A 17,071-nucleotide genomic window follows, 5' to 3' on the forward strand; every position below is an offset into this window, starting at 1 on the left:
ATATAGCACTGATTACTGTAGAAATGTCACTGGTAACCCCAAAAGTGTCAAAAATGTCAGTCAAGGGTCCGATCTGTCCGCCCCAATGTCGCAGTACCGCAAAAAAAAAAAAAAAAAAAAAATCGCAGATCGCCGCCATTACACGTTAAAAAAAAAAAACACCAAAAATGACAGAAATCTTTCCCTTTGTTAGTAAACGCGATAACTTTTGCGCAAACCAATCAAAATACGCTTTTTGCGATTTTTTTTACCAAACATAGGTAGCATAAAACAAATTGGCCGAAAATTTAAAAAAATTTTGATTTTTACATTTTTTTTTTGGGGAATTTCATATAAAAAAAATGTGAAAAATATTGTTATTTTTGCAAAATGTACGCTCTTTTTTTGTTTATAGCGCAAAAAGTAAAAATCGCACGGGTGATCAAATACCACCAAAAGAAAGCTCTGTTTGTGGGAAAAAAAGGACGCCAAATTTGTTTAGATACAGCGTCGCATGACCGCGCAATTGTCTGTTAAAGTCACGCAGTGCCGAATCGCAAAATACCCTCTGGTTGTTTAGCAGGAAAATCCTCCGGGGCTTAAGTGGTTATTATAGCACTAAATTTGTATTTTTAATCTAACTTGGCAAAAGCACAGGGAGCCAATTGGTTGTGCTGCAGCACAGGGATCATGCTGATAAGGGGAGCAGAGTTCATCAGTCTGCAGATTCTCCCTTCAATGTTCAGTCACAGGCTGATGGCCCAAACTTTTTAGGCGTTATGTATCTGAAGTGGAAGAATTAAGAATCAGGTATTCTGCCTTGCCAGGCAGGGCTTTGTAGTGTGATGGAGTTGCATAAATCTCAGGACTAGACAGACAAAAATACAAATCCTTTGATGCAAGACAGCTCCATAATTGGTATCCCATCAGAGTATTTAGCCGTTTGCCTGAAGTTCAGCTTTAGTGCCGGGTCACACTTGTGCGATGCGGGAAGGCTGCGAATTCGCAGCCTGTTCCTGCATCGCAAACGCACATCTGGCAGTTCACACTGCCATATGCTATACGCTGGGGGTGTCAATGAAATGTTAACGACACCCCCAGTTTGATCGCATATCACAGTGCGATCTGACAGTTTGCAAAGGATCGGATCGCACAAGTGTGAACCACTGTGCGATCCGATCCTGATGCGGCTGAAAAAATGCCTCATGTGCGACTTTTGTGCGGGTGCAGTGCGAATTTAGCCATACAAAGTGTATGGCTGAATTTGCACTGCACATCTGATCGCATGTAATGAAGGAGCAGTGCGCTCCGATATTACATGTGATCGCCGCACACGCGGAAGTGTGAACCGGCACTTAACCTCACAGTCCAAAACACAGACAACTCTACCCCAAATATAATCTTTTGGCAAGGCAGCCACACAAAACCAGGATAAGAGAACAGACATACCCAGGAAATAATAGAGAGCAGTACAATTCCGAACCAAGTACAGGGACTGGACACAGCTGTGGTGGAGAAGTAAAGGCAGAAACCGCCTGAACTGCACATATTTAAATTGCTTAAAAAGAAGAGAAAAAAAAACTTACAAAATTAATGATATACATACAACAGTTATTAATGCAACCAATACTACAGAAAGAAAACTCTAGAAGATGCAACTGGGAAATAAAAACAAAAAAGTGGCTACTAACCACCTCAATACCGGACACTTCCACCTGCTTCCTGCGCAGGCCATTTTAAGGTTTTCAGCGCTGTCACACTTTGAAGGACAATTACTCAGCCGTGCACATTATACCCAAATTAAGGCTACATTCACACCTGAGCGTAGCGTTTTCGCGCATTTTTTACCGCGATTTACAGGCGTTTTTTTGTGCAGGCGTTTTTAGATTGAATAGAGACCAATGGAAAATGCCTGTAATCTGCCCAAAAAGAAGCTCATGTACTTTGAGCGTTGGGCGTTTTGCTCACAGCGCCAAAAACGCTAAGATGTGAACAGGTGCCATTGAAATGAATAGGATTTGTCTTGTTGGGCGTTTTGAGAGCTGATCCTAGAGCAGAAAAACTCCCAAAAAACTCCCCAAAACGCCTACATGTGAACGGAGCCTAAATGTAACATTATGTGACAGATAGAGCTTTTTGATGATATTTAATCACCAGTGGGGTTTTTTTTGCCATGTAAACAAAAAAAATTACAGAAACAAAAAAAAAAAAAAAAAACACACAAAAAAAAAAAAAAAAAACAAACGTTTCTTTGTTTCGGTTAGAACATTTTGCAAATCTTTTTTTCATAAACGTCAGCTAAAATGTATTCTGCTACATTTCTTTGGAAAAAACACATAACCTAAAATCAGTTTATAATATTTATTCTGTGTGAAAGTTAGACAGTCTACATCCTATGAGATTGGATAGATAATGTGAAAATTGATCAGTCCTGATGTACTGACGGCCCATTTATTGAGGCCCCAACATGCCAAGAAAGTAGAAATACCCCCCAAATGACCCCTTTTTGGAAAGTAAGCAGTACAAGGTATTTAGTAAGATACATGGCATTTTTTTTCAAAATGTTTGGGAAAAATTAAGTATTAAATTCTTCTCCCAGGTATGGGGATACCACGTGTGAGACTTTTTCACAGCCTAGCTAAAGAGAGGGCAGGGATGTAAACATCATAGCGCCACACGCCCAGGGCATCTGACAGGCGTTTTGTGTTTTTTATTTTTTTCATTTTTTTTTTTTTACATTTAACCCTGCTGCGGGCAAGCGGTGGGGTTCAATTTTTTTTCTTCTTTTGCCTCTTAACCACTTCAAGACCCCCTAACTTACATTTATGCAACAGGTTTGAAGCGGTTTACCGGGGGCTAAAGCTAAAGCTGTCAGCCATAACCCCAGTATTAACATTTTCAGCCAGCGATTCTTTTTTCTCTAAAAGCGATCCAAGCGGCTGATTAGCTGCTAGCTCACTTTTAGAAACAAGTGCATGGACCGATTATGTACCAGACAATGTATCCTGTGTACCACACAAAATCAACCAATTGTATCAAAACCAATGTACTGTGTAATGGTTGCCCCTATAAGAGTGGTCAGTAAACGTAGCTTAGTGTATCGTTGCCTATAGCAATTCCCGTTCCTTTAAGCAAAGCAAGCCTAGCCTACTGCCCCTAGAAATGCCATGGTCACTGGCCAGGAAGTACAGGAGGCAAAAAAAAAAAAGAAGAAAAAAAGAAAAATTTGAGAGTTTCTTTGGTTCCAGAAGTGCAGTTGTTTGCAGGGGGATGGCTAGGGCTGGTGTCTTGCAGGAACATACTCAGCTGGATGTGAAGATGGGTCAGTTTAGGCACAGGCCTAAACACATGGTCAGCATACGGCAAAGGAAAGGTCCAGGCAGCAGACAGAAACATGGTCAATTAACAGGCAACCCAGAAACACAGATTCTATCCACACTGGTCTGACGACACTGTGGATGGTGTGGTGGTGGTTGGAGAACTGTGACTGGCTGCACTATTTGGGCTCATTCACAAGTGTAGTTGTGTGTGTGTGTGTGTGTGTGTGTGTGTGTGTGTGTGTGTGTGTGTGTGTGTGTGTGTGTGTGTGTGTGTGTGTGTGTGTGTGTGTGTGTGTGTGTGTGTGTGTGTGTGTGTGGTGGGGGGGGGGGGGGGGGGGGTTGAGGCGGCAAAACCTTGTGGTTGAACCACCCTTCAACTGTTATCCCCATTAGCTGCAATGCGATGTACACCTGCTGTAGCTGCAATGCTTGGCTTCAGGAATTGTATCCCCTCCCGGAGCTTGAGAGCGCTGGGCGGTATATGTAAATTGGACGAGAGGGAAGTGGTGAACGAAGGGACTAGAATTATAGAGTTAAACATTTCTAAAGCCCCTCCACTACCAATATTAGGAAATACAACCACGTAACTTCAGTAGTACAGATTAGTGCCTCCATCTACGTTGTTTGCCTCCGAGCTGGCAGACGCAGCACCATGTATCCACTGGAGAGCTGCATAGGACACTACGAATGTCCATACTCTAGTACCAGAGCAGGTATCCACATGGCTGGAGGCACTTTTTAGTGCCGAGATATCACCAGTTATGCTCCCAAAAGTTAGGAGACACCAGTAGGTGAATCAATCTCCCATTATCCACTTCCAAATCTAAATGTTAGCAGCGAGTGGAGCACCCCTTTAATAAAATATTCTGCTTGCTCTCACCTGCATGATAGGGAAAGACAGGTAGTTCATGTTGTGTATGAAATACAGCAGGCTGCAACTGTAACCCAGAAAAGCTCCAGTAAGCAGAAGGAAGAGGTAAGGCTCATTCAGACACATTTTCTGTACATCATCTTTATCACTGAAATGCAAAACACAAAGTACACACCAGATAAGTGAAAAGATCACAAGTACCAACCACATCCAGGCACACCTCACTATTTCCTTTATTACAAGGATTTGTTCTAGACTAACTCACCTGGGATCAGTATTGCAGGGAACAGCAAGACTTTGGTATGGACCTCGGCTGAGGACAGTGCAGCACCAAAACACCAACACTCCCATAAGTGAATGAACAAATGAGTGAAGCACACGTTGTGGCAGCAGGACCTGGCCAATCAAGGAGAGGCGGGATCCAGGGATGGTAGGCACCACTGTAAAAGGAAGACAGGAACAATTTTTATGTATTTGTGAATGGTGTATATTGTGCAGCAAATTTCATAAACCAGCCTTTGCTTAAAAAAAATAAAAAAAGGGCAAAAATGTAATTTTTAGTTTTAGAAAAAAACAGGTGGTTAGTCGGACAGTTATAATCCTTCCATTCCTCTATACAAAATTAAAACGGAATTTTTGTAAAATCTTACCTGTAAAATTCCTTTCTCTGAGTCCTCCGACAGTCGCCGCCCACTTCATATTCATCACCAATGGGGGTTATGTCCTTTATTCCGTAGGAGTAGCTAGGCAATAGAATATGTTAGTACAAAGACTTAACATATCCCACCCCCAGGGGGTGGTCCCCTCAGTACATAACCCTCCACTTCCTGTATCCAACTCAGTTTCAGTGGAATAGCAGTAGAGAGTACATCAAAACCCCAAAAGAGGGGCGGGGGCGGCGACTGTCGGAGGACTCAGAGAAAGGAATTTTACAGGTAAGATTTTACAAAAATTCCGTTTTCTCTTACGTCCTCCGACAGTCGCCGCCCACTTCATATTCATCACCAATGGGGATGTCCCAAAGCAGTGTAAACATGAGGGGTGGGAAGAACACAGCCGCGCCCAAGGCAACGCCGTCTCCCCATCAGAGAAAGGAACCTTACCAAAGGAAGGAAACCAGTTGGGCATAAGAACAAAACACTCGCTCAACAGGAGCAAGAAAACCCAGGGAAAAAACAAAAATCCCAAAAAGCCAAAGAACCCGTAACAAGGGCTCTAGGAAACTGCCGCACTAAGAACCTTGCGGCCAAAGGAAGCATCAGCCGATGCCTGAACATCTACTCTGTAGAATATCGTGAAAGTGTGTGCGGTCGACCAAGTCGCCGCCTCACACACCTGGGCCACAGAGGCCCCATGACGACAGGCCCAAGACGTACTCAGAGATCTGGTAGAGTGCGCCTTCACAGGTACAGGGGGAACTTTCCCCCTCAAAGCATAGGCCTGATCAATGGTCCGTCTGATCCATTTGGCGATTGTAGAAGCCGACGCCGCCATGCCCTTCCGAGGACCTCCCGGAAGGACAAACAAGGCATCCGACTTGCGAGAAGACTCAGTCGATGTGAAAGAGACTCTAATCGCCCGGACAACATCCAAGGAGTGAAGCAAACACCTCCGTCGGATGCTTCGGCTTCGCGCAAAGCGAAGGTTTGACAATGTCCACATTGAGATGAAAGTCCGAAACCCTTTTTGGAAGAAAAGAAGGGTTAGGTCGCAAGACCACCTTGTCCAAATGCACAACCAGACACGGAGACTTGTAGGACAAGGCTGCCAGCCCCGACACTCGACGAGTCGAGGTGATAGCCACCAAAAAGGCGACCTTCTTGGATAACAAAGACAGCGAGATCTCCCTGAACCTTTCAAAAGGAGCACGCTGCAATACTGATAGAACTAGATTCAAGTCCCAAGGGGTAAGAGGGTCCCTCCTAGGAGGGATCAGATGACGTACCCCCCGCACAAAAGTGCTAACCAAAGAATCAGATGCCACAGGCCGTCGAAAAAGAACGGCCAAAGCAGACACCTGACCCTTGATCGTGGCCAGCGCCAGACGCTGGTCAACACCCGTCTGAAGGAAGGGCAACACCCTAGACACCGAATAAGTGTCAGGAGAGAAACCCCTGGATACGCACCAGGCAAAATACGCCTTCCAAGTACGGTAATAAACCTTCCCCGAGGAAGACTTCCTCGCATTTATTAAGGTGTGAATGAACTCAGGGGAAAGACCCCTGTTCTTCAGGACCTCGGTTTTAACAGCCAGGCCGTCAAGGCCAGCGACTGTAAAGCAGGATGGAAGATCGGTCCTTGCGACAGAAGATCTTCTCGAAGAGGCAGACGCCACGGGGCGTCGATTGCCAGATTTACGAGGTCTGCGTCCCAGGACCGGCGAGGCCAGTCCGGTGCCACAAGAATCACCGTGGTCGGTTCCGCGAAGGAACCTGGACAGCAATTGAATCGGCGGGAACGCATACATCAGTTGGTACTGATGCCACGGGGCAACCAACGCGTCCGACGCGTCTGCCCGAGGATCGCACTCCTTGCCACGAACCGTGGTACTTTGTAGTTCAGACGAGACGCGAACAGGTCTACCTCCGGAAGACCCCACCTCGCGCACAACATCTGGAAGACAGCCGGGTGAAGGGACCATTCTCCCTGGTCCAGGATTCGACGGCTCAGATAATCCGCCTGCCAAATTTTCACCCCCGGAATGTGACCTGCCGATATTGCCGGGACATGCGTCTCGGCCCAAGACAGAATCGCGGCCACTTCTCGAGCCGCCCGGGCACTCCTGGTGCCCCCTTGGTGATTGATGTAAGTCACCGCCGTGGCATTGTCCGTCTGCACCCGAACCGGGTAGCCGTGAAGATTGTCCGTCCAACGACGAAGACAGAGGAGTATCGCTCGCAGTTCCAGAACGTTGATCGGAAGGGAGGATTCCTCCGTCGACCAAACACCCTGGGTGGACAGAACGCCCAGAACACCACCCCAGCCTGACAGGCTGGCGTCCGTGGTGATCACCGTCCACGAAAGGGGACGAAAAGACTTGCCCCCCGATACTGAGGGGGATAGAGGCCACCACAGAAGATCCCTTCTGGTCTGAGAACTCAATGACATCTGGAGATCCAGAGACTGCGGACGCCCGTCCCACTTGGACAATATCTCCGCTTGGAGATCCCGCGTGTGAAACTGGGCGAAGGGAAATCGCCTCGAAAGCCGAGACCATCAATCCCAGACACCGCATGCACTTCAGAATGGACGAAGATGGAACGTCCCTGAGGGACCCGACTGCCTCCTGAAGAGCTGCGAGTTTTTCTTCCGGCAGGAAGACCTACGCCTGGACAGAGTCCAGAATCATACCCAGGTAAGAAATCCGAACCGATGGGCACAATGTCGACTTTGGAAAATTGATCGTCCAACCAAACTCCTGCAGAGTCTGCAACGTGACGGACAGATCCTTCACCAGACTCTGGCTGGTCGCAGACCGAACCAGAATATCGTCCAGATACCCCAGAACCGAAATGTCCTGGGCCCTCAACAAAGCCAGAACCGGTGCCAGCACTTTGGTGAACACCCTTGGAGCAGAGGCGAGACCAAAAGGCAACGCCACAAATCGGTAATGATCTTCCGCTATGGCGAATCGAAGGTACCTCTGGTGACCCTCGAAAATCGGGATGTGAAGATACGCATCTTGCAAGTCGATGGAAGCCATGAACTCCCCCGGAACCAGGGCAGCCACCACCGACCGCAGGGATTCCATGCGGAACTTGCGCACCCGCACAAGGCGGTTCAGCGCCTTCAAGTCCAGAATCGGACGCACCTTGCCCTCCTTCCTGGGCACGGTGAGCAGATTGGAATAGAACCCCCGAAATCTGTCCCGATGAGACACCGGGACCACCACTCCCTGAGCCCTCAGGTCCTGCACCGCTAGATGCAGGTCCCGCAAACGCTCCGGGGATAACAGAAGACTTGAGGGAAAAAATCTGCTCTCCGGCCGAGAGAGAAACTCGATCTAGTGGCCAGATCGAACGATTTCCTGTGAAGTGGGTGAGGGCGCCCCTTCAGGCCGCACTGTTGTGGGCCGCAGAACCGGATTGGCCGGACTTTTGCTTACCTGCCCACGGCTTCTTGCGGGAGCCTTGACCCTTGGACGGCTTGTCCCAAAATGTGACCGAAAGGCACGAAAGGACCCCTGAGGGGGCCGAAAGAAATCATTCTGTTTTCCAGGAGCCGTCTTAGTCTAGTGGGATTGAGGTAAGAGCGTGCTCTTACCCCCCATGACCCCTTTAATTAGGGCATCCAGGGATTCGCCAAAAAGGCGAGAACCATCAAACGGCAGATTGGCCAAGGTCTTACGTGAAGATTGATCCACAGACCAACACTTCAACCAAACCAGGCGGCGAGATAACACCGCCACACTGTGTACACGTGCAGCCAACGGAACCATATCCAGGTCCGCATCACACAAATACATGACACCCTGGTGGATTTGATCCACCATATCCAAAGTCGCCTGAGGGGCAGAACCAGCCACCAGGACACGCCTAAGCACCTGCGTCCAGTTCGCGACCGCCTGGGCCGCCATAAGTGAAGCAATAAAGCTTTCAACATAGAACCCATAATAGAATAGGTACGACGGGCAAAGGACTCCATCCTCTTGTCCGTGGCATCCCGGAACACCGGGGTGTCTGCAGCAGGAATCGCAGTGGACTTGTTCAAAACTGCTAACGCCTGGTCCACCGGAGGCGGGACACACCAACGCCCATCAGTAGCGGGCGTAAAAGGATAGCGCAGCTTAAACCTACTTGGTACAGCAAAAGGTTTGCGTATATTACGCCATCGTTCTTTCACAGCGCGCTGAAAATCATCAGTGCATGGAAACATCTGCGATGATATGCGCCTTTTCTGCGTCCCATAAGCCGCCAAGGCAGCAGGAGGACATGTTTCCTCCTCCAAACGCAGAGTTTGCTTGATAGAAGCAACCAATTCATCCATGAGCGCAAGCTCTTCAGACGAGCCAGGGGGAGAATTATCAACCCCCTCTACCTCAGCCTCCATTACTGACCCCATAAGGTCCCGGGAGGAACGAGACCCCGATAAGGAGATCTCTGCCCCAGCAGCCCCAGTACCATCACCCTCTTGAAACAGAGGAAATTGAAAACTCTGGGCCTTTTAGAGGATCGAGCAACCACCAGCATTTGCACCTGAGTCGCAAGGCTAGCCACAATCGCAGCCAAATCCCCCCCCCCGGGGGGGGGGGGGGGGAGAACCGCAGTCCCCTGGCTTCCCCCTAAATTGGCAGGAAAACGGAATTTTTGTAAAATCTTACCTGTAAAATTCCTTTCTCTGAGTCCTCCGACAGTCGCCGCCTCTTCATATTCGTCACATATGGGGTATTAGACTTTGCTCCGAAGGAGTAGCTAGGCAACAGAATATGTTAACAATAAAGCTTTAACATATCCCACCCTCAAGGGGTGGTCCCCTCAGTCAATACCCTCCTACTTCCTGCAACCATATCTCAGTTTTAGTGGAATAGCAGTAGAGTATACATTCAAACCCCAAAAGAGGGGCGGGGGCGGCGACTGTCGGAGGACTCAGAGAAAGGAATTTTACAGGTAAGATTTTACAAAAATTCCGTTTTCTCTTACGTCCTCCGACAGTCGCCGCCTCTTCATATTCGTCACATATGGGGACGTCCCAAAGCAGTGCAAACATGAGGGGTGGGAAACGCATCCGCGCCGAAAGGCAACGCAGTCTCCACATCAAAGAAAGGAACCTTACCAAAGGAAGGAAACCAGCTGGGCAACAGCAAAAATAAGTGCTCAACAGGAGCAACAACCCAGGAAAAGACAAAAAAACCAGGGGATACAAAAAAACTATCCCAACAGCCAGGAGTCCCCAACAAGGGACCCTATGGAACAGCCGCACTAAGAACCTTGCGGCCAAAGGAAGCATCCGCCGATGCCTGAACATCTACTTTGTAGAATTTTGTGAAAGTGTGCACGGTCGACCAAGTCGCCGCCTTACACACCTGGGCTACAGAAGCCCCATGACGGCAGGCCCAAGACGTACTCAGAGATCTAGTAGAGTGCGCCTTCACAGGTACAGGGGGAATCTTCCCCTGCAAAGCATAGGCCTGTTCAATGGTCTGCCTGATCCATTTGGCGATGGTAGAGGCCGAAGCCGCCATGCCCTTCCGAGGACCCTCCGGAAGAACAAACAAGGAGTCCGTCCTACGAAAAGACTCAGTCGATTTAAGGTAAACCCTTATCGCCCGAACAACATCCAGAGAGTGCAATCTCACCTCCTTTGGATGTTTAGGCTTCGTGCACAACGAAGGCAAAACAATATCCTCGTTAAGATGGAATTCCGAAACTCGTTTCGGCAGAAAAGAAGGATTAGGTCGCAAGACCACCTTATCCAAATGAACAACCAGGTACGGAGACTTGCAGGACAAAGCCGCCAGTTCCGACACTCTGCGAGCCGAAGTGATCGCCACCAAAAAGGCGACCTTTTTGGACAACATAGACAACGAGATCTCCCTGATCTGTTCAAAAGGAGCACGTTGTAACACAGATAGAACGAGATTCAAGTCCCAAGGGGGCAAAGGATCCCTCCTAGGAGGAACCAGATGCCGCACACCCTGAATAAAAGTGCCAACCAAGGAGTTGGAAGCCACGGGACGTTGAAACAGAACGGCCAGCGCAGACACCTGACCCTTTATCGTAGCCAGCGCCAAACGCTGATCGACACCCGTCTGAAGGAAAGACAGCACACGGGAAACCGAGTACGTGCGGGGTGAAAACCCCCTGGACTCACACCAGGCAAAATAGGCCTTCCAAGTACGGTAATAAACCTTCCCCGAGGAAGACTTCCTCGCGTTGATCAAAGTATGAACGACCTCTGGAGAGAGACCCTTCTCCTTCAGGACCTCGGTCTCAACAGCCAGGCCGTCAAAGCCAGCGACTGTAAAGCAGGATGGTAAATCGGTCCTTGAGACAGTAGATCGTCTCGAAGAGGCAGACGCCAAGGGGCATCGACCGCCAGATTCACGAGGTCTGCGTACCAGGACCGGCGAGGCCAGTCCGGTGCCACAAGAATCACCGTGCTGCGTTCCGAGTGTAACCTGCGAAGGAACCTGGACAGCAACTGAATCGGTGGAAACGCGTACATCAGCCTGTACTGATGCCACGGGGCCACTAACGCGTCCGACGCGTCTGCCCGAGGGTCGCGCGTCCTTGCCACGAACCTCTTCACCTTGTAGTTGAGGCGAGACGCGAACAGGTCCACATCTGGAAGACCCCACTTCGCGCACAACATCTGGAAGACAGCCGGGTGGAGAGACCATTCCCCCTGATCCAGGGTCTGGCGACTCAGATAGTCCGCCTGCCAGTTCTCCACTCCCGGAATGTGAACCGCCGTTATCGCCGGGACATGGGTCTCGGCCCAAGACAGAATGTCGGCCACTTCTCGAGCCGCTCGGGCACTCCTGGTGCCCCCTTGGTGGTTGATGTAGGCCACCGCCGTGGCATTGTCCGTCTGCACCCGAACCGGGCAGCCCTGCAGCCGGTCCGTCCAGCGATGAAGACAGAGCCTTATCGCACGCAATTCCAGAATGTTGATCGGGAGGGAAGACTCCCCCTCCGACCAGGTCCCCTGGGCGGACAGAACGCCCAGAACACCACCCCAGCCCGACAGGCTGGCATCCGTGGTGATTATCGTCCACGAGATCGGACGAAACGACTTGCCCCCGGACACCAACGGGGACTGGAGCCACCACAGAAGGTTTTTCCTGGTGCGATGACTCAACGAGATCTGAAGATCCAGAGATTGAGGTCGCCCGTCCCACTTGGACAGGATCTCCGCTTGGAGACCCCGCGTGTGAAACTGCGCGAAAGGAATCGCCTCGAAGGCCGAGACCATCAATCCCAGACATCTCATACACGTCCGCAGAGACGAGTGTGGAACGTCCCTGAGGGACCTGACTTCCTCCTGAAGAGTCCTGAGTTTGTCTTCCGGCAGGAAGACCTTCGCCTGCACCGAGTCCAGTATCATTCCCAGATAGGGGAGACGAACCGACGGACTCAGTGTCGACTTTGGAACATTTATCGTCCAACCGAACTCCTGCAGAGTTTGCATTGTGACAGACAGGTCCTTCTCCAGACCCTGTCTGGTCGCAGACCGAACCAGAATGTCGTCCAGATACCCCAGGACAGAAATGCCCTGGGCCCTCAATAATGCCAGAACCGGTGCAAGCACCTTGGTGAAGACCCGCGGAGCCGAGGCGAGACCAAAGGGCAACGCCACGAACTGGTAGTGATCCTCCGCAATGGCAAATCGAAGGTATCTCTGATGACCCTCGAATATGGGGATGTGAAGGAACGCATCCTTCAAATCGATGGAGGCCATGAATTTCCCCGGAACCAGGGCAGCCACCACCGAGCGCAGGGATTCCATGCGGAACTTGCGAACCCGCACAGAGCGGTTCAGAGCCTTCAAGTCCAGAATCGGACGAACCTTGCCCTCCTTCCTGGGCACGGTGAACAGATTGGAATAAAACCCCCGAAATCTGTCCCGATGAGGCACCGGAACCACCACTCCCTGAGCCCTCAGGTCCCGCACCGCCAGGTGCAGATCCCGCAGTCGCTCTGGAGACAGTTGAAGATTTGAGGGAAAAAATCTGCTCTCCGGCCGAGAGAGAAACTCGATCTTGTAACCAGATCGAACGATTTCCAGAACCCATCTGTCCCGCACACGGGCCAACCAGGGCTGAAGAAAACCGAGCAAGCGTCCCCCCACCCCAAAACTGGGTGAGGGCGCCCCTTCAGGCCGAACTGTTATGGGCAGCAGGTCCGGATTGGCCGGACTTCTGTTTCCCAGACCAGGGCTTCTTCTGAGAGCCTTGGCCTTTGAACGGTTTGCCCTTGTAGTGCGGCCGAAAGGCACGAAAGGACCCCTGAGGGGGCCGAAAATTTGCATGCTTCTTCCCAGAAGCCCCCTTAGCCTTGGGGAAATGGGGCAAGAGAGTGCTCTTACCCCCGGTGATCCCCTTAATCAACACATCCAGGGACTCCCCAAAAAGGCGAGACCCATCATAAGGTAGATTGGCTAAGGTCTTACGTGAAGATTGGTCCACCGACCAACATTTCAACCAAACCAGGCGGCGAGACAACACCGCCACGCTGTGCACACGTGCAGCCAACGGAATCAGGTCCAGGTCCGCATCACACAGATACATGACACCCTGGTGGATCTGATCCACCATATCCAGGGTCGCCGCCGAGGCCGAATCGGCCACTAGGACGCGCCTAAGCATCTGCGTCCAACTTGCGATCGCCTGGGCCGCCATGAGAGAAGCAAACAGAGCCTTAAGCATAGAGCCCGTAACAGAATAAGTATGACGGGCAAGAGACTCCAGTCTCCTATCCGTGGCATCACGGAAAACAGGGGAACCCTCTGCAGGAATCGCAGTGGCTTTGTTCAAAACCGCAATTGCATGATCCACTGGCGGAGGCACACACCACCGTTCATCAGTGGCAGGCGAGAAAGGATAACGCAGCTTGAATTTACTTGGTACCGCAAAAGGCTTGCGCAGATCGCGCCATTGATCCTTAACAGCGCGCTGAAAATGAGCATTTCAGGGAAAAACCTGCGGCGTCCTGCGTTTTCTCTGCGTCCCATAAGCCGCCAAAGCAGCAGGGGGGACACACTTCGTCCTGCAAACGTAGCGTCTGCTTAATGGAAGCAATCAACTCATCCATGATTGCAAGCTCTTCAGGCGAGCCAGGGGGAGAATTATCAACCCCCTCAACTTCAGCCTCTACCTCAGACCCCACTAGATCAAGAGAGGAGCGGGACCCCGATAGGGGGGTCCCTGCCAGAACAGCCCCATCACCTTCACCCTCAGAATCAGAGGACAGAGCAACTCTGGGCCGTTTAGTAGATTGAGCAGCCACCAGCATTTGCACCTGGGCAGCAAGGCCAGCCACAATAGTGGCTAAATCCCCCCCTGGGGGGGAAACAGCGGTCCCCTGGCTTTCCACCAATACTGTGGGAAACTTGCCCTCCTGAGAATCCATTGCCCCTGTAATGCCAGACAACCAAGGGTTAACTGCCCCCTTTTAGCAAGCGCGGCAAGCGCAGCCCACCGCACCACACTCAGGCACAATGAGACCCCCACAGGGAATACACAAACTGAGTACAGGCAATGGATAACAAGAAACAGAAGGATAAAACCTGAGGAGACCCCGCTGCTGCTGCTGCCGCCTCGATCGGTGTTCCAGGAGAGAGGAAGTGATGCTGCCAGGGCGCTCTATGTAAGCCTATGGAGGCTACAAGAAAATGGCCGCCGTGCATGTAAACCATGCGGCCGGAGCGGGCGCCGGTAAAATGGCGTCGTTTGGCGCCGAAAACGCCGCTCCACAGTGCATAAAAAACACACACATTACATCCCAATATAAGGATACATGTTAGATCACCGCAGCGATCGCTGTATATGCCCAAACATGCCAAGAAAAAACATGCCCCACAGCACACAGCACCTCACACTGCCCAGCCTGACACACACAGTGTCATACAGCTCCCCCCCCCCCCTTGCAGCCCACAGCATGCAGCCGAGAGATAGGGAGACAAGCAGTGTGATTAAAGGCAGGTTACACAGTCCCAGACTGAGACCCCCCCAGACAGACAGGTCCCCACATAAATACACTTACCTCACATGGCGTGGGGAACCCGCACAGGCGAACAAGCCGCTGCACATGAGGCAGGGAGAGTCGCAATTCAAGACGCACATAATGGAGGTTAAGAAACCGCACAGCGTCCGGTGAGGTAGCCACCTCACCAATCATCCCTGCACCGAACAGGGATGGGTCGTTCACTGTGCCAGGAGCGTTACCTGGCTGAACGCTCGATGGCAGACTGGGAAGCCACTGACCCACGACCTGCGACCAGGGGGATCAGCCCGAGACCCAGTCCGCATGATCCTCTTCGTCCGAAGAACTAACTAATGCTGACAAAAATAACAGCTAAGTAAAGGTAGAGAGAAAACTCAAACAAAATATTAAAAAGAAGAAAGAGTCTGGGACAAAAAGTCCCAGCACAGAGAGAGCCAGCCACTCCTGACAAGCTAGACATTAAAACTGAGATATGGTTGCAGGAAGTAGGAGGGTATTGACTGAGGGGACCACCCCTTGAGGGTGGGATATGTTAAAGCTTTATTGTTAACATATTCTGTTGCCTAGCTACTCCTTCGGAGCAAAGTCTAATACCCCATATGTGACGAATATGAAGAGGCGGCGACTGTCGGAGGACGTAAGAGAAACTAGTATTCCTGAAAATCCATGCCCTTGTAGCAGCAAAAATAAATGGGTGACCGCCCCTTTAAGAGAGCGCTGCGATCGTAGCCCACTCACACTAAGCATCCCACACAAGGGACCCCCACAGGGACAAGTATACCAAGGCAGGATACAGGGAATAAAAAGAAATGAACCTGGAGAGATCGGTGCTGCTGCTGCCTGCGGTGCTCCTGAAGGAAAGGAAATGCTGGCATACAGGGCGCTCTATGAAAGCCTATGGAGGCTACAAGAAAATGGCCGCCATGCATGTAAAACATGCGGCCGGAGCGATCGCAGTCAAAATGGCGCCGTTTGGCGCCGAAACCGCCGCTCCCACACCCCATGAGGGAGAAGTAAAACACACCATCTGCCCAAAAAAGGAACATGGTAAACCGCCGCAGCGGCGCTGTAATGTGCCCCAAGCATGAGAAACTCAAGCCCCACAGCACACAGCCGTTCACACAAACAGAAAACTGACACAGAGTGCAGCCAGCCCCCCCTCCTGCAGCCCACAGCTTGCAATGTGAGAGATAGGGAAAACGTAACAGTGTGAACACAGGGCAAGGTACACAGTCCCAGACTGACACCCCCCAGACAGACAGGTCCCCACATAAATGCACTTACCTCTCACATGGCGTGGGGGACCCGCACAGGCGAACAAACCGCTGCACATGAGGCAGGGAGAGTCGCATCCAGGACGCATCAGAAGGTGGGTTGAGAAACCGCACAGTGTCCAGTGAGGTAGCCACCTCACCTAGCATCCCTGCACGGAACAGGGATGGGTCGTTCAGATAACTCAGGAGCGATACCTGACTGAACGTTCGATGGCGGGCTGAGAAGCCACTGACCCACAGCCTGCTACCAGAGGGGTCAGCCCGAGACGCAGCCCGCATGATCCTCTTCATCAGAAGAACTAACTAACGCTGGCAAAATAACAGCTAACAAGAAAGAGAGAAAAAACTCAAATAAAATCCAAAGAAAGGAAAGAGAGCTGAGACAAGGTGCCCCAGCACAGAAACTTCCAGCTACTCCTGACAGCTAGACAAATGAAACTGAGTTGGATACAGGAAGTGGAGGGTTATGTACTGAGGGGACCACCCCCTGGGGGTGGGATATGTTAAAAGTCTTTGTACTAACATATTCTATTGCCTAGCTACTCCTACGGAATAAAGGACATAACCCCCATTGGTGATGAATATGAAGTGGGCGGCGACTGTCGGAGGACGAAAGAGAAATAAAGTTTTGCTTTTAGTCTAAATTTCAATATGTACAGAACAGAATTACATTATGAATAATGGATTTAAAATCGCAAACTAAACAAAAAAAAAAAAAAAAACACAACACAAACATACTGGTGCGGCTGCTAAAAGCCAGCAGCTGATGAGTGTGTGCTGGTACCAACACGTCAGTTTAAAAATAGTAAAGTGGAACTTTACCCATAACAGCTTGCTAAAAATAATGTTCTTTAGCAAGGAACATACATTCCACATCAATAATTATGCCACCAAAATGAGTTTGTGTTATAAATTGCCTCCAGCATTGCACCTGTTTTCTTGCTGGAGGCTGCCATTTGGCTG

The 17,071-nt window shown here is 50.5% G+C and overlaps 1 protein-coding gene across 1 annotated transcript in view; it reads right to left on the reverse strand.

The window, feature by feature from the left end:
• Window positions 1-17,071, reverse strand: part of NDC1 (NDC1 transmembrane nucleoporin) — an 81,886-nt gene that overhangs the window by 43,193 nt on the left and 21,622 nt on the right. Inside the window, exons 4-6 of the mRNA XM_082264859.1 lie at window positions 4,436-4,610; window positions 4,180-4,318; window positions 1,429-1,537 (exon numbers count right to left, since the gene is read on the reverse strand). Of these exons, the coding sequence (XP_082120985.1) occupies window positions 1,429-1,537; window positions 4,180-4,318; window positions 4,436-4,610 (423 nt within the window). The remainder of the gene's footprint in view (window positions 1-1,428; window positions 1,538-4,179; window positions 4,319-4,435; window positions 4,611-17,071) is intronic.

This window comes from Pelophylax lessonae (assembly GCF_965119305.1).
Source record: "Pelophylax lessonae genome assembly, chromosome: 8".
Lineage (NCBI taxonomy): Eukaryota > Metazoa > Chordata > Amphibia > Anura > Ranidae > Pelophylax > Pelophylax lessonae.